Source organism: Geotrypetes seraphini, chromosome 10 (assembly GCF_902459505.1).
Source record: "Geotrypetes seraphini chromosome 10, aGeoSer1.1, whole genome shotgun sequence".
NCBI lineage: Eukaryota > Metazoa > Chordata > Amphibia > Gymnophiona > Dermophiidae > Geotrypetes > Geotrypetes seraphini.
The window spans coordinates 15,834,094-15,852,610 of record NC_047093.1 but is presented as its reverse complement, the minus strand read 5'-3'; the positions used below and the strand labels follow the sequence as shown (position 1 = coordinate 15,852,610).

General features: G+C 42.4%; 1 protein-coding gene across 9 annotated transcripts in view; it reads left to right on the top strand.

Moving 5' to 3' along the window:
* CEP112 (centrosomal protein 112) overlaps window positions 1-18,517 on the top strand; it is a 729,616-nt gene that overhangs the window by 238,575 nt on the left and 472,524 nt on the right. For all 9 annotated transcript variants that reach the window (XM_033961733.1, XM_033961732.1, XM_033961731.1 and 6 more), the window contains 4 exons: window positions 2,490-2,644; window positions 9,082-9,211; window positions 11,131-11,223; window positions 16,118-16,177. In XM_033961733.1, the coding sequence (XP_033817624.1) occupies window positions 2,490-2,644; window positions 9,082-9,211; window positions 11,131-11,223; window positions 16,118-16,177 (438 nt within the window). The remainder of the gene's footprint in view (window positions 1-2,489; window positions 2,645-9,081; window positions 9,212-11,130; window positions 11,224-16,117; window positions 16,178-18,517) is intronic.

Sequence of the window (18,517 nt, the reverse complement as noted above, 5' to 3'; positions counted from 1 at the left end):
ATGTGTAAGCAGCACGGCACACAAACTGCTGTTAATATTTATTAATGTTGGAACTACCAGATGTACAATGTTATACCCTTTAATCCGCTGTATGTACAGTCTCTCTTTATTGTAACTACAGTTTATCTATATTGTAACTACAGTTTCTCTATATTGTAAACCACTTCTCTTTATTGTAAACCGCCTAGAAGTCGCAAGATAGTTGGCGGTATATAAAAATAAAGTTATTATTATTATTATTATTATTATAAAGTGCCTAATTAGGCTTGACTCAAGACAAAAATAGGCGTGGGTAATGTAGGCCTGGAAAACCTTGGCCTATATTTCCGGTGCCTGTCTTTTGCAGAGATGCCATTCTCTATAGGGTGCCGTTGCGTGTTTGACGTGCGATTGGTGGCTGCTGATATTGGCGGCCTAATGTAATGTAATGTAATTTATTTCTTATATACCGCTACATCCGTTAGGTTCTAAGCGGTTTGAAGAAAATATACATTAAGATTATAAATGAGAAGTAAGAAGGTACTTAAAAAATTCCCTTACTGTCCCGAAGGCTCACAATCTAACTAAAGTACCTGGAAATTAATAAAGAAGAGAAAATAAAGATGGTTGAAAAAAGAAAAATTCTATGTGAACTTATAGGATGGAAATTAAACTGACAGTGAAGAACTGTATGAAAAATACATATGGAATGCAGTTAGAGAGGGTAGGTTACAATCTATTTATGGTATTTGTTTAATTGGAAGGTGTTAAGGTGGGTAATTTGGGGGAAGGTTATCTGAAGGTAGGTGAATCTTCTGGAGGTAAAAGAGGAGGGGTTAAGATATTTGGATGAATTTTTTGAAAAGCAGGGTTTTGATTTCTTTTCTGAATGTTTTGAAGTTGTCTGATATTGTCATAAGATTGGAGATGGAATGGTTGATTTTTGCTGCTTGTGTTGCCAGAAGGTTGTCAAACATTTTCTTGCGTTGTGTGCCTTTGAGTGGGGGGGAAGGCGAAAGGGTTCGAGGTTCTTCTGTGTCTTGAGGTGGAGATTTAAGTACCTAAAATGAAGTGCGACTGCTTATTCTTGCCCTATGGCAGCAGGTGTCGATGTGACTTAACTGACAGTATTCGGTAAAGCCTGTGCTTACATGGTTGGAACATCCGTGCCCCCCCTCACCCACGGGCACACCCCCCCCTCCCCCGGCAGTTATTCCTGCCCTCGCAGAGCCATTAGCTGATTGGCTGCCACAAGTTCTCGCAGGACTGCGAGAAGCCACAGCAGCCAATCGCCTCATCCCCACTGCTGTCTCTCTAATTTAATCTAAGGCTTGGCTTTATATACCGAGACGTCAGTCCAAGAAAGCTCGACTCGGTTTACAATAGTTAACTTAACAAATAAAAACCATGAAGGATAAGACTAAGAGCTCCTTTTACGAAGGTGCGCTAAGCGTTTTAGCGCACGCACCGGATTAGTGCGCGCTAGCCGAAAATCTACCGCCTGCTCAAAAGTGGTTTTGGAAGATTAATTTTCAAAATGTTTGGAAAATAAACCTGGTTTTTTAAAGATTTACGAAAAAGTTGAAGTGAACCGGAACTCCTTAAAAGGAGGGGAAGATCATTCCGGACTTGAGAAAGCTTAAAAATCATAGATTGAGTGAAAATCTTGACTCCATTTATCCCTTTCTTGGAAGGAAGAGATAATTTGAATTGTTGATTACCTCTTGCAAAGGAGAATCTGTAAACATTCCAAGATAAAGGAAGGAGAAGAGTAAAGATACCATATAGGATTTTAAAAACAACGCAAGCATATTTGAATTGAACTCTAAAATAAACCGGGAGCCAATGGAGACTCTTTTCCACCTGAACCCTCTCGCTCTCTATTTCTCTCCGGGAGCCAATGGAGACTCTCTTCCACCTGAACCCTACCACGCTCTCTCTTTCTCTCCCTGTCTCCCTTTCTCTTTCTTTCCCACCCACAAGACTTTCTCTGTTGCTGTTTCTATTTCTGGCCACTTACAGGTTGCATTTTTTCATGCATCACAAGCATGAATATATTTCCTATTACAACACACACTGCATATTATTATATAGAGTAATACAGCCTGGTACTTTAGGAAAGTTGTTTGTTTGGTTTTGGGGGTTTTTTTGCTAAAATTTCTGACTCAGTAATAGTTAAAAGTATTTTTGGGTAAAAGAAATTATTGTTTGGCATCAAACAAAAACCAAAACAAAACTAGATTTTCTTTGTTGTATTAGTGAGAATAGGATTGTCTTCAAACGGGGTTTGTTGCTGGTAAATGTTTATTGTTAATAGAAACCGAATGTCGCAGTATATTTTTGCAAGCTTTGTTCTGTTAGAGAATTTGCCATCATGACTAATGCAACTTTGCTTTTATCGTTTTCCTCTAGCCCACCAGAGATTTCCAGTAGCTTTAGGCAGTGTAAGAACAATAGAAGTGAGCATTTGTTTATTAGCTGTATTTCTTAACAATGACCTGTTTTCACAGAGCCAGATGGTCCGAGATTTGGAAACTCGTGTCCAGCAGTTGACTCTGGAGGCAGAGAACAGTAATTTACTACGCCAAAAACTTTCTCAAGAAAAAGCAGAAGTGGAAAAGTATTATCAGACAACCTGTGCTGAACTGCAGGAATCTAGGACAAGGTGCAGTACGGTCCTAATTACACACCACCTCCTCCTTTGCTAGTTAAACCACTTTAGTAAATATACATAAAAGAAATCACTGTTTATTTTTTGAGGACTTGTCCAATAAAAGTACTTTATTTTTATAATGTTGACTTTCAACAGATTTTTAAGCACACCAAAGTATATGTAGATAACTCTAAAGGTGGAGGCATTGGCGGATGAAAGCTTTTGTGATCTGAAAACAGTTTCTTCTGCAAGTTTGGTTTACAATCTACTATAATAAAACCCTAAGCGCGCATATGCACTTCAAACTTCGTGATCCCTGCGTCCGTGATCCGTAGCTCTGTGCCAGTAAAATGAGCCTGTGGCGGTTTTCTGGCTCCTACTGCGCATGCGGAGTTTGAAATGGCGACCACGGACGCAAGGAGGCGGAGAGCATGCCAGCAGCTCCCCCCTCTCACCATCACTCACTCTAAAAGGAACACACAACGGAAGCAGCCGTGGTTTGGGAGCAGGGAAGAGGTGCTGCTGGACGGGGGGAGGTAAAACGAAGGGATAAGGGCTGCTGCTGGACAGGGGGAGCAGTGAAAGGGTGTTGCTGGACAGGTATTGATGGACAGGGGGAGCAGGGAAGAGGTGATGCTGGACAGCGGGGAGGTGAAATGAAGGGAGAAGGGCTGCTGCTGGACAGAGGGAGCAGGGAAGGGGTGCTGCTGGACAGTGGAAAGGTAAAAGGAAGGGAGAAGGGCTGCTGCTGGACAGGGGGAGCAGTGAAGGGGTGCTGCTGGACAGGGGTGAGGTAAAAGGAAGGGAGAAGGGCTACTGCTGGACAGGGGGAGCAGGGAAGGGGTGGTGGTGGACAGCCGAGGAAAGAGAGAAAGAAAGAAAGACAGACAGCGGCCAAGGAGAGAGAGAAAGAAAGACACACATCTGTTCTAGCACCCATTAAAGTAACGGGCTTAAAGATTAGTGAAGTATAACCATGCTGGAATCTCATTTGAAAACTATCAGTTGTCTCAATTTTATACCAAGAAAGTAATAATTGAACTCAAATATAAACGAACCCTTCAAATCATCCAATATTCAAAATTTATCAGACTAGTGTATGTTCACATTTAAGACCTCAGCAGTGTAACCCAGGACTGCTAAATTCAGCATTCAGTAGAAATGTCCATACTCCTCCGTCTTCATCTGTCTTATTTTAATTTCAAAAGTGCTTGAATTTTCTCCTTTACTTAAATATACTGACTCTTCTTTAATAAAAATTAGTTATATATGAAAAGAATAATATTAGAACTTAGCTTGATTTATGTCGGCAGGGACTTCATCCGACATATTTCACCATCAGGCTTTTCAAGAAAATGTCCCCTTACTTAATCCAACCATCATCTTGACCGCATAATCTCTAAAGCCATTTGCAGTTTTTGTGATATGTCAATGATATTATAGGCTTTAGTGTTTAATAAGTGCTTTACAAAATACAATCAAATCGAAACAAATAAAAGAACTCCATTGTTAAATAGAATAGACCTAACCCATACAAACAACAGGCACACAGGATAACATTCACTCCTAAAAAAACCCAATAATATAATATTAAGATTTCACAGGACTGCTGACTGAGGACCCCAAAATTCATTTAAAAGCCATGAGTTAGTTCAGATTGGATTGAATCTTGTCCAAATATGCCTTGACTATACATTTCCCTCTCCGTATTCGCGGTTTCGTTAACCGTGGTTTCGGTTAATCACGGTTTTTTTCCCCAGGCTCTGCCCCCAAATTTACATCACAGGAAATCGCTGCTCCCAGCGTTTCACAGAGAAAATTGATGCTCCTAGCATTGTACGGAGAAAATCACTACACTTGCAGGTCACGTTATTTGCGGTTTTGTGTCTTTTTTAGGGTTTTTTACTGAAAAACCGCAAATAACATACGAAAAGTTATTCGCTACCATGCTGTTCCCCTATCACCGTGAATGCGGAGGGGGAAGTGTACTGTGTATGTACTCCTGTAACCCGTTCTGGACTCTTTTGGGAGGACGGGCTAAACAAATGAATAAAAAAATAGTTAAACTCATATCTATAGGAAGCTGATGGTAATAAATAAATAAAGGTGTCATATGGTCCTTCCTATATGCCTTCCCTAGCAAAATAAGTGGCTGTAAAGTTTGTAATATTTTCATATTGGACCTGGTAATACCATCATATGTCACATCACCATAATCTATTTTTTTTTCCAAATCTTTATTCATTTTTATATCTCACAAGTGAACAATAATAAAACAATTGGTTCATACAAATCACTTGAAAATCTTTTCTATTATCATTGTAAATACATAAATTTAAGTCCCTCTCCCACCCTCCCCTTCCACCAATAATATAATTCAAGCATGAGATAGCATCAAACTGATCAAGGTATGTAGTGCTTCATCATGAAAAAGAGTCTAACTGATCAAAGCGCTCATAAGACAAAAAAAACCCTCAACTTTTCACTACAATAGAAATCTGTTCTGTGTAGAAAAGTTGAAAATCAACCACAATACCTAGGTATCTAAAAACATCTATCACTCTCACTGAAGTACCCTAGAGTACTGGAATCAAAGAAGTGTGAGTCAGCCAAACGCCCAGTAATCCATCAGGCATATTCAAGACAAATAAGAACATAAGAGCTGCCTTACTGGGACAGACCGAAGGCTCATCAAGTTTCCAATAGTGGCCAACCCAGGTCCCAAGTACCTTTCAGAAACTCAAATGGTAGCAACATTCCAGAGCTGAGATTGTGATGTCATAATGCCTCATTCCACCAATGCCTAAGAGCCAACCTCATCAGTGACGTCACAATGGCTTGACTTTCCTATAATTGGCTCACATAAGAACATAAGAATTGCCATACTGGGACAGACTGAAGGTCCATCAAGCCCAGCATCCTGTTTCCAACAGTGGCCAACCCAAGTCCCAAGTACCTGGCAATAACATTCCAGAGCTTCCAGAGCTGACTGTGATGTCATAAAGCCTTATCAGTGATGTCACAATACTTGGCTCACATAAGAATTTCTGTACTGGGACAGACTGAAAGTCCATCTAGCCCAGTATCCTGTTTCCAGCAGTGGCCAATCCAGGTCACAAGTACCTGGCAGAAACTCAGCTAGCAGTAACATTCCAGAGCTGATTGTGATGTCATAAAGCCTCATTCCACCAATGCCTAAGAGCCAGCCTCATCAGTGATGTCACAATACTTGGCTCACATAAGAACATAAGAATTTTTGTACTGGGACAGACTGAAGGCTCATGAAGCTCAGCATCCTGTTTCCAACAGTGGCCAACCCAGGTCCCAAGTACCTGGCAGTAACATTCCAGAGCTGATTGTGATGTCATAAAGCCTCATTCCACCAGTGCCTAAGAACCAGCCTCATCGGTGATGTCACAATACTTGGCTCACATAAGAATTTCTGTACTGGGACAGACTGAAGGTCCATCTAGCCCAGTATCCTGTTTCCAGCAGTGCCCAACCCAAGTATTAAAACAGATTTTATGCTGTTTATCCTAGGAATAAGCAGTGGATATCCCCAAGCCATCTCAATAATGGCCCATGGACTTTTCTTTTAGGAAATCATTCAAACCTTTTTAAAACCCTGCTAAGCTAACTGATTTCACCACATTATCTGGCAATGAATTCCAGAGTTTAATTACACGTGTGAAGAAATATTTTCTCTGGTTTGTTTTAAATCTACTACTTAGTAGCTTCATCGCATGTCCCCTGGTCCTAGTATTATTGTAAAGTGTGAACAAGCGATTCACATCTACCCTTTCCACTCCACTCGTTATTTTGTAGACCTCTATCATATCACCCCGAGCCATCTCTTCTCCAAGCTGAAGAGTCCTAGCCGCTTTAGCCAGTCCTCACAGGGAAGTTGTCCCATCCCTTTTATCATTTTCATCGCCCTTCTCTGTACCTTTTCTATTTCTGCTATAACTTTTTAGAGATACGGTGATCAGAATTGCACACAATATTCGAGGTGAAGTCGTACTATAGAGCGATACAAGGGCATTATAACATTTTTATCTTTGTTTTCCATTCCTTTCCTGATAATTCCTAACATTCTATTTGCTTTCTTAGCCGCCGCCGCACATTGAGCTGAGGATTTCAACATATCCTCAACAATGACACCCAGATCCATTTCCTGGGCAGCGACTCATAACATAGAACATAAGAACATAAGCAGTGCCTCTGTCGGGTCAGACCACAGGTCCATCCTGCCCAGCAGTCCGCTCCCGCGGTGGCCCAAAAACAGGTCAAGACCTGTCTGAATCATCAGAAGGGGCTCCCCTGCCACCTTGGTTTCCCATTTAAGTCCTGCCTTCCTATCGAAGTCCTAGCCCTCCGGTCTACACATGCACGACCAGTTTGGTTTACTCATTTCCTGGTTAACTTCCTACACCCGTGTTACATCCCAGCTCCTCTCTCAGTATCCCACGATCCCTCTATCCCTCAGGAATCCATCTAATCCCTGCTTGAATCCCTGTACCGTACTCTGCCTGATCACTTCCTCCGGTAGCGCATTCCAAGTGTCCACGACCCTTTGGGTGAAAAAAAACTTCCTTGCATTTGTTTTGAACCTGTCTCCCTTCAGTTTCTCAGAATGCCCCCTCGTATTTGCTGTCCCCTTCAGTCTGAAGAATCTGTCCCTATCCACCCTCTCTATGCCCCTCATGATCTTGAAGGTCTCTATCATATCTCCCCTGAGTCTCCTTTTCTCCAGAGAGAAGAGCCCCAGCCTATCCAGCCTCTCGGCGTATGAGCAGTGTTCCAGCCCTTTTACCATTTTCGTTGCTCTCCTTTGGACTCTCTCAAGTACCGCCATAGAACCCAGCTTCACTTAGGTATAGTCTGGGTTCACTAAACCAATTGGACACAGTTTATTTGAAGGTCTAAGATTTAATGTAGGTATTGAAACCTTTGTTGCCAATAAAATATGATCATGGCATAAGCACCCAAAATTTTGAATCACACACAGTGAAGAACTCAATAAGGCTGACCCTTGAGGGACACCATCTCTCAACCTCTATGTTTTTGACATACCTAGATTAAACTATGAGTGATCAGTTGGAGAGGAATGGTATAAACTAGTCCAATGCAGTAACACAAAGACCTTTTGATTGAAGATGAGACAAAAGAGGTTGATGGTTTACTAAGTCAAATGCAGGCAGCGTGTTCTGGGCTGCAGGATAGGGGCTGACAGGGCAGAGAGCAGGGCGGCAGAAGGCAGGCCAGCCCAGTCAGTGTTGCAGGGTTTTGTTTTGTGAATCACGTCCCTGCCTACTTTGCATGCCGTTGCCCTCATTTGCATGCGCGGATAGGAGGATGGTCAGAAGAGAGGTAAGTGAATCGGGCCGGGGTCGCTAAGGGGTCGCAACGATCGGTACACAATCGGTTTGCTTTGTGAATCTAGCCCATGATGTTCTCTTGAGAAGAGTTCATTATTGCACATTAAATACTAGATAATGCAATACAGATAGATACGGCTAGTATTAATTGCACCACATTAACATTTAAAATGCAGTAACTTATAACTTGCTAATTGTAAGGTGTACCGTATTTTCACGCATATAACGCGCACACGGGTATAGCACACGGGAACAAGGCATTTCTGTAAGAAAATTTTCTTATAGCGCGCCCACGCGTATACCGCGCTCCTCTCCCCTCCTCCATGTCCTGCCTGCTGCGGGGGCTGAGGCGAAGGGAGTCAGAGGAGCGGCGGTGGAGGCGGCTGAAGCCCGAATGTGCTGCCCAGCGCTGCCATAGGGGAAGGAAGGGAGGGAGGAGAGCAGGAGGCTGGAACTAGCCGCTGCTGCCACTGTTGCCTTGCCATAGCTGCTAACTCTCTTGTCAGGGCCGCCATGCCGGGACTCTCAGCAGCTTCCGGTTCCAAAGGCTGCTGCTTGTGTCCGGCCCGCGGGAAAGATGATGTTCGTGTGGGAAGCAGGACTCGCTGTCTCCAGCTCCGTAGCAGCAGAGCGGCACGCAAGGCTGCCTGCCTGGTTGGCTGACGTGGCTGCCTCTTCCCTTCTCTAGCGACAGAGTGGCAATGTAAAAAAAAAAATGTATAACGCGCTCATGGATATAACGCACATGGTTATTCCGTGTTTGTAAAATCTTGTATAGCGCGCGCGTTATATGCCTAAAAATACGGTAGTCCCCTCTGTCTGTTATCTATTCTCGACCTATTCCCCACCACAGTCCATGTTAGCTGTTAACGCAAAAAGTATCAGATGCTAAATGCTGTGCTACCTCTTTGCTTTCTACGTTAAATAAACTCCTTACTAAATTGCACAGGTAATGATGTCTATTGAAGATAATTCAGATTTATGTTCAATCATGTGTAATGAATGAGTTTTCTTTGCATGTAACAAGGTATTGAGCAACTAAGATGTGTTTACTTTATGACTGGCCTGCAGATGCAACTCAGTCCAGAAGGAGAAGGATCATTCCATACAAGACTATGAGAAGAAGCTTTATCACTTGCAAAAGAAATATGATTCAGACGTGAATTTTGTTAAGCAGGAACATGCATTGTCAGCAACTAAGGTACTGCATCTTTCCTAGCCAGCAAGTAATGGTACTCATGGTTCAGTAAAACATTTTCCGGTGTAATAGGTGAGACATTCTAGACCAGGGCTGTCAAAGTCCCTCCTCGAGGGCCGCAATCCAGTCGGGTTTTCAGGATTTCCCCAATGAATATGCACGAGATCTATTAGCATACAAATAGATCTTATGCATATTCATTAGGGAAATCCTGAAAACCCGACTGGACTACGGCCCTCGAGGAGGGACTTTGGGTTATTTCCCTATAGCCGTGTGCTGCTGCAAAAGGAATCCACTCCACATTTTTCACTCTGCTTCTGTTATACTTCACTGGGCTCTCTAGCTCCACCTTCAGTTCTTTCCTTCTGCACGCATGACTGCAGATGTGTTCTGCTCTCAGCAAACAAAAACAAAAACTGCAGAGATGATGTACAAAATACCAAGTCTTTAATCTTGATCAATAAAGTTTCAAGTTTTATTCAAATTTTGATGTATCGCAATATCATTGATTCAAAGCGATTTACAATTAAAAACAGGGTCTTAATTATTAACTACAACAGAAACACACGAACATGACATGCTGATACATAAGGGAAGTAGGGAGAACTACAATAAGCTTAGTAAAGGACACATGAAAGGAAAGTACAAAAGGAGGGTGAAAAAAATTGAAAAGAAAATTAAGAACTTTTTTAAAATAAAATTTCTCAAGTTTATTAAAAAATTTTATATACTGCCCAATCGGCCTTCTAGGCGGTGAACATTATTTTAAAAAAAATATGGAATAACTATACATCCTTTAAAACAATAATCATTATTAAAAACATTTAAAAACAATATAAAAACAAACAGAAACAAAAAAGGGAAGAAGGGTAGAACTACAATTTATCAAGTAAAAAGAGAGAACATATAGGGAAAAAACAAAAGGGAGGGTGTTTAAAAGTAGAATAAGACTATATGTAGCCCTAAAAAGGGCATTTAGATCTTGAAAGCATCAAGAAAAAGAAATGTTTTTAAATTCGTCTTAAAATGGTGAAGAGTTGATTCTTCCCGTAAGTGGACCGGAATATTATTCCAAAGAGATGGAGCGCTGACAGTGAAAATAGTAGACCTCATTGTGTTGATAAACTTCAGAGATGGAATAGATAAAAGATTTTTGGAAGAAGATCTTAGAGTCTTAGAACTATAGGGAATAAGAAGATTATTGATAATTCTGGTTGACTATTTTGTCTAGTTTTAAAGGTTAGTAAAAGAATTTTGTATGTGATTCTATATTCTACCGGCAACCAATGAGCTAAGACAGAGGACATGTGAGTTTATGCAGAGAATGGGATCAAAAGAGACTCCGATAATTAGGTCTCAAAAGCATCCTTGTACAACCAGCATTTTAACAGTCCTTTAAATTTACTTAGTGATTTTTCTTCCTTAATAAATGATGGTAAGGAGTTCCATATTCTGGGCGCTGTAACCGCAAAGATCGTATCTTGTCTTATATGTATTATACTAAGTGGTGGAATTACTAGAAGGTTTTTGTCTCTGATCTCAAACTTCTAGTAGGAATATATGGAATAATGTACCTTTCTAGGAATGATGGAGCTTTAGTTGTTAATAAACAGTTTGTATCCCCAAAATATAGTCCACTTTGGGCCCGTGTTTCGAAAAACACTTCACGTTTGAGTTAGGCTGCCTGGCACGTGTGCAAAGGTGAAGACTACAGTCAAAGGAGGGTATCGTGAAACCTGAGGGCTTTTTTGTAGATATTATAATAGAAATGTAAGATATTCTTCACAGTTCATTCAGGTGGTGGGAGAATTGCCCCAATACGAGTGAAAGAAGTTGCTAAAATGCTAAAATCAAGCTTTAGGAAAGAGAACCCCATACTGTTTAAATAATACAAACATCCTGTCTTTCTTCATTCCCTTCAGGCATCTAATGTGATTGAAGAACTGGAACAGTGTGCTGCCCAATTAAAACAGAAGCTACAAGAAACAGATCATCAAAGACTGCAACAGCTGAGGGTGAGGCCTGAATTCCTTTCGCAAGGAAAGTCCTTTCAACCTCTTTCCCGTGATTTATGCGAGGGAGCTCTCCTTGCTCAGCACACTTTGGATTTATTAGGAGAGGCTCTGTCCTGAAGGGCTCCCGTTTCCTGAGGGGGGCTTGTCCAGCTTAGCAAGCAGGGCTCTACACTTGTTGAAAAAGTTGCTCTGCCCTGCCCTAATATAATCTCTGGCTAAATTGTGCACATTTGTGATAGCTTCCTTCTATAGTATGTCCCAACCACTGCACAGTGGTAATGCTAATATGGTAGGCAAAGAAGACTAGGAGTTAGGCACTTGGAAGATCCACACTAAACTAGTATGTTCTGCAAAGGGCACTACTACTATTCATTATTTCTATAGCGCTGCCAGACTCCGCAGCACTGTACAGAGTCACAAAGAGTAAGAAAACAGTCCCTGCTCGAAAGAGCTTACAGTCTAAACAGGCAAGACAGACAAACAGGATGTCATGGATACAGTTAAAGGGAACGGTTAATCTGCTGGCTGGGTTGGAGGGCAGAGGGGAGTAAGGGCAATTAAGCCATTGTGACATCACTGACGAGGTTGGCTCTTATTGGTAGAATGAGGCATTATGATGTCACAATCTCAGCTCTGCTTCCCAAAGACTGAAACTCTTCACACTACTACTACTAATATGAATTATTTCTATAGGGCTACCAGACGCACGCAGCGCTGTACAGAGTCACAAAGAGTAAGAAAATAGTCCCTGTTCGAAAGAGCTTACAATCTAAACAGGCAAGACAGACAAACAAGATGTCATGGATACAATTAAGGGGAACGGTTAATCAGCTGGTTGGGTTGGAGGGCAGAGGAGTCGGGTTAAGGATTGAAACTATATCAAAAAGGTGGGTTTTCAGTCTTCTTTTAAACAAGGGAAGGGAAGGGGCTTGGAGGACAAACTCAGGTGATTTATTCCAGGCATAGGGGGCAGCGAGATGAAAGGAACGAAGTCTGGAATTGGCAGTGAAGGAGAAGGGTATAGCTAAGAGCGGCTTATCTGAGGTACGGAGTTCTCTGGGAAGTGTATAAGGCGAGAGAAGCGAAAAGAGATATTGAGGGGCAGCAGAGCACTCTTTATATAGAATACTATATGTACTGTATATATAGAATCTATATATAGAATACTAGTTTATTGTGGATCTTGCGTCTTGCTTTGGCCGTCACACTTACACCTGCTGAAATCTGGTGTACATGCTGGCATGCAGCTGATGACAGTTGAGCCTGTAAATGTCACCATTCTAGCTCCCCCCAGACATTCGAGCTTTAGAAGACCTACTATCTTTCCAAAGAGCAGTAAAAACCATCTTGCTCCCAAATCATGGGACTCCTGCACTGAAACCTTAGGGAATAAACCCTAACGCTAACCCAATAGCACACTACCAGGAACAAGGTGCTGATCGCTACGAATGCCTTCTATCCTCCTCACGTCAGTCCAATACGGACATTCCCTCTCCCCCTATAGCCATTGGCCTAAACTCATGGACCTGGCCTCGATGCTATCAACCGAGTACATGACATGACGTAAGTCCAGTCAGGATTAAATACCATGGCTACCTCCACTACTGCCCGAGCATCCTTGCTTCAAACCCAATGCCCCCAGCCAAGAGTGTGTGCTCAGCCCAACCCTCCCCCTGCAACATTTGATGTACAGTAAACTCCCGTGAATTTGCGGTTCGCAAATCACGGACTCAGTAATTTTGCAGTAGTTTCCGACCGCCTCTTCCTGGTACTAAAGTCATGGTTACATCAATCAGGAGCTGCTTTGACACGCTATCTGGCATATGAAAACAGCTCCCGATTGGTGTAACCCTGACTTTAGTACCAGGAAGAGGCGGTTGGAAAATGTGGCCGGCTTCGTAAGTACAATTTAAGCACCTGCCGGCACCCCAGCTGCCTTCTCATGCCTTCGATCAGCTGAAAAACTGTATTCACGTTTTTTTGACATTGGCAGGTGTTCCTGGAATGGAACTCCCGTAAATTTTGTGGGAGTACTGTATACACCCGATGCTTTACCCTTATACTGTAAATGTCCTCTCCCATCCCAGCAGTCCACTATACGCACATAAGAACATAAGCAATGCCTCTGCCGGGTCAGACCTGAGGTCCATCGTGCCCAGCAGTCCGCTCACGCGGCGGCCCAACAGGTCCAGGACCTGTGCAGTAATCCTCTATCTATACCCCTCTATCCCCTTTTCCAACAGGAAATTGTCCAATCCTTTCTTAAACCCCAGTACCGTACTCTGCCCTATTACGTCCTCTGGAAGCGCATTCCAGGTGTCCACCACCCGCTGAGTAAAGAAAAACTTCCTAGCATTTGTTTTGAAATATCCCCTTCCAATTTTTCCGAATGCCCTCTTGTTCTTTTATGTTTTGAAAATTTGAAGAATCTATCTCTCTCTACTTTCTCTATGCCCTTCATGATCTTGTAGGTTTCTATCATGTCTCCTCTGAGTCTCCGCTTTTCCAGGGAGAAGAGCTCCCGCCTCTCCAATCTTTCAGTGTATGAAAGGTTTTCCATGCCCTTAATCATTCGTGTCGCTCTCCTCTGGACCCTCTCAAGTATTGCCATATCCTTCTTAAGGTACAGTGACCAATACTGAACACAGTACTCCAGGTGCGGGCGCACCATTGCCCGATACAACAGCAGGATGACTTCTTTTGTTCTGGTTGAAATACCATTTTTAATAATACCCAACATTCTGTTTGCCTTCTTCGCGGCTGCTGCACATTGCGCATTACCTCTAAAACGTTAAGATTGTATTGTTTCTACCCTACAATATAGGATGTGCCGCTGCTCCTGTACCCCAAACACTGTGAATGCACTACTGTGACCCGTTCTGAGCTCCTGGGTAGGACAAGAACTGAAAATAAATAAATATTCCATAACATCGTATCTAATTTCTGGGAATGCCCCCTGACCCAGACCCTGCCCCTCCTATGGCCACGCCTCCTTTGGAATTGCCCGATATAAAATATTGGTGCACATTTTATAGACCAGGGGCAGGACAAATCTGCACACAAACCCAAATGTGTCAGTCAATACGGATTATTGATTGTTAATGACTCATTAACTAATTTGTTCGTGCATGGATATGCGATTTGTACCCAATTTTCCATACCCAACTTTGGGCAACCTACCTGGAATCCAGGGGATCATTTGCAAAGCCAAAAGTAAAACCATCCTCCTCTTCGTGAACAGGAGGAGTAACTGGGAAGCAGACTATCTCAGTGCTTGTTTTTGAAAGAGGATCTCATGGCTTTTATTGTAGGATTAACAGCAGGATTTCCAGGGTCGTTCTAAAGGTTTCTGTATGCAGGGGATCTGACTTTAGTTCCTGAGCGTGGGCCATAATGTTCACCAGCACCAGAAGAAGGAGTCTGACCTGTCCAGCATCAGTGATTTCCAGACTAAGGCAGCACGTGCGTGGAGTTGATGCCATTGGCTGCGCGTTCTATAAAATGGGGAGGGTTAAAAAACTGGGACAATACTCCTTGTGGTCATTATGTTGTAATTCCCCTCAATCAGAATCTGCTTTTATTTAGCTGAAATATCAAAGGAGTGGGAGGAAACTGCCTGTCCATAAGAAAAAGTTAATTTCTTCACCTGAAACAGAATCTCCTTGAGTTAAAACCCATTTCCTCTTTGCTATCCTTTTGGAAGCCAGTGTTTCTAGAAGTGTAAAGAAGACTAAACTAAACCTTAGGTTTGTATACCGCACCATCTCCGCAAGCGCAGAGCTCGGCACGGTTTACAGAAGTTAAGAGGAAAAGGAACTACAATGAAGGGATATGGGAGAGGGCTAAGAAGATAGAGAGGGACAGGGTACTAGAGAGCTATTTACATTATCTGCTGTGACATGAGTTACATATTCCGGCATCTCACATCCTGCATCTGATTGGGCTATATTTTGTTGCATTTGCAAATGATCTCTCTGATATCCCATAGGACTACACGAAAGGAGGTTGGCCCATGTTTAGAACTTGTAAGCAGACGTCAACCGTAGTTGTTCTGTGTTCATTCGTACCTTCCTGAGGCAGTCATTACAGAACGTTTTGTCTCAAGTGGACAGTGTGTCATCCATTTGCTTGTTCCATAGCCCCTTTTTTTTGACTTTTATGTTTTTATATTTAAGACAGCCAAGGACCAGCAGGCTAGCCCTAATGAATATGCATGGAGCAGATTTGCATGCCTGCCATGTCCATTACATGCAAATCTCTCTCATGCATTTTCATTAGGGCTAGCCTGAAAACCTGATTGGCCCGGGGGTCCTCCAGGACAGGGTTGGGTCCACTGCTATAGAAGATCCCTGAGGAAAGCATTTTTATTTTGCCGAAACACAGCCTATTTTGGGTCATTTTTATTGTATACATTATTTGGTTTCTGTCCTTCGGGTCATTTGTGGCTGTAGTGGATTTTTTATTTATTTATTTGGACGCTTCTTAAACTACGAACTGGTACATCCCATCTTCTGTTCCACAGGCGTTTTGTTGATTTCCAGTTACATTTTGTACATGATCTTCGCTGGACAAATTTCCTATATGTCTGCATGTGTAGGGGGAAAACTTTTACTACCTTTAATTTTACTTGATTTTATTTTTGTTCCATTGAATTTAAACATGTTGCTTCATTTTATTGCATATTTTTAAAATTTACACCTGAAATGAAACAAAACTGCACACCCTAGTCACTAGCACGATTTCTCTGAAGTGTTGGGCAAAACGAAAGATTTGCTTGGAGCAAATACAATAGACTGGCTGGATTTGAAATTGATCAGACTTGAATACTGATGTGGATTATATTCAGTGTGTTTAGAAAAGGTGCGGCTAATAGAAATAACATGTCTTTTTGTAGGATCAAGAAAATAAATTTCAGCAGCAGATTCTTCATCTAGAGCGTGCTCAGGAAAAAAAGGTAATGTTACAAAGGCAGCTTTCAGCTATATAGATTATTACCTACACTTTGAAATTGAACCGTTCTTGTTGAGATTTACAAATGACGGCAGAGAAAGACCTGAATGCTCCATCCAGTCTGCATTAGAAATGTATGATTAAATTGTCTTATATTTCTGGACTATATACTGTAGAAGTCTGCCCGATATAGTTTTTAGATTCAAACTACTGGAGTTGCCGTTGAAGCTCCCTCCAGCCTATCTAAACCAGGGCTGCCCAAGTCCAGTCCTCGAGATCTACTGGCAGGCCAGGTTTTCAGGATATCCACAATGAGTATGCATGAGAAAGATTTGCCTGCACTGCCTTCTTGGTATGCAAATCTCTCTCATGCATATTCATTGTGGATATCCTGAAAACCTGGCCTGCCAGTAGATCTCGAGGACTGGACTTGGGCAGCCCTGATCTAAACCATCTCAAATTACTGGAAGTCCCAAAGCCCTTCCCAGCCCATCCTAAGCTGATTATCCATATACAGGACATGGACCGTGTAAATCGGCCCTAGTTCTTCAATTTTTACCCTTCACTTTCTGATTAGAGATCCTCTGTGTTCGTCCAAAGTTGGTTTTTTTTTTTTTTTTAAATTCAATCCCCGTTTTGCTCTGCACCACCTCTCTAAGGAAGGCATTCCAGGCATCCACCATCCTTTCCGGGAAAAAGAATATCCTAACATTACTCTGGAGTCTACCACCCCACAATCTCAATTCATGCCCGCTGGTTCTACCCTTTCCCCTTCTCTGGAAAAGATTTGGTTCTGTATTAATAAAATATAAGTAGAAGATGGTTATTTAAATCCACAAGAATGAGAATTTAGCCATGTGAAAAGGTATTTATAACATAATAATAACTTTATTCTTCTATACCGCCACAGTCGAATGACTTCTAGGCGGCTCACATCGAAGAAGGCTGGATAATCAGCGAATTACAGAATGCAAGAAGTGAGGGTACAACTTATTACATAAGAAGTAGATAAAAGGACAGCATATTACACCGAGATTAACAGAGGGAAAACTAACATTGTAAGTGGTGAGGCTTCTGTTTAGGAGATGAATTTATCAAACAGTACGGTTTTGATTGATTTCCGGAATGCGCCGTAGGTCAGTCTGGCTCCATTGATGTAATTGCCCAGCCAGGACTGCTGTTTGTTTGCCTGGAACATGAAGGATCTGTCCAAAAAGGATCTGTATTTGCATCCTGTGATTTTTGAATATGTAAATATGTTTTGGTTTCTGGTTGGTCGTGTGGGATTGTGTAGTATGAAATGTGGTTGTAGGTAAGAAGGCACTAATCTCCAGACCTGCTTGTAACAAATACAGGCAAACTTGAACAGTACTCGCGCTTCCATTGGTAACCAGTGCAACCTTCTGTAGTAAGGGCTAATGTGGTCGTTTTTCCTCAATCCGAAGATCAAGCGAACTGCAGTGTTTTGCACTATTCTTTGGGATGCCTAGATAAACATGATAATAGGCAAATGACATCTATCACAAATAATTTTATAGAAAAATGGAAGATGCTGTTTATTTTGCCAAGCCATGTAAGTCTTAATAAGTATCTAAGATGGAAGATATTTTTGCTGTATCGTGTTAGCGGAAATACAGCAGTGACGTTTTATTTGTTGCTAGTTAATCTATAATAGGGTTTAATTTTTGGGAGAAAAGCAGTTATAGTCTGATTAGCTGCATATGTTGTTCAGCAGATTTTGCAAATCTGCTTAATGTTTAGTTTGGTTGGAAAAAAAAAAAAAAAAAAGACTGAGGCTATTGTTTGGGATCTAACAGATGCAGTGCCAGTGAGGACTGATTGAATGGAAAGGTGTGAAAGGAGTTACTTTTTCTTTCTAGAAAGGGAAAGAGGAGGGGCCTTAAGCAACCTGAGCCAATCAGAGCCCTAGGCCCCTTTCCGGCGCATCCCAGGATGCACTGGGGAGGGGAAAGCCCGCCATTTTGAAAAGGTGGGCCTGCTGGCTGGAGGGGTAGGCATCTCTCTAGCCAGACTTTGTACAAAAGGTAAGGGGGTGGTAGGTTGTTGGAGGCATGGGAGATTGTTAGGGACATGACGGCGTCGGGAGGGAGTGGGCATCTCTCCCGCTGCCAGGGGGTTGCATGGAGGTGGGAGGGAATGGGCATCTCTCAAAAGGCTGGGGGGAGGGGGGTGTTGGGGGGATGTTGCATGGCGCCAGGATTCAAGACAGGGTTGGACATGTTCCTGCTGAACCAGAACGAACACAGGTAGGACTGGTCTCGGTTAGGGCACTGGTCTTTGACTTGGGGGCCGCCGCGTGAGCGGACTGCTGGGCGCGATGGAC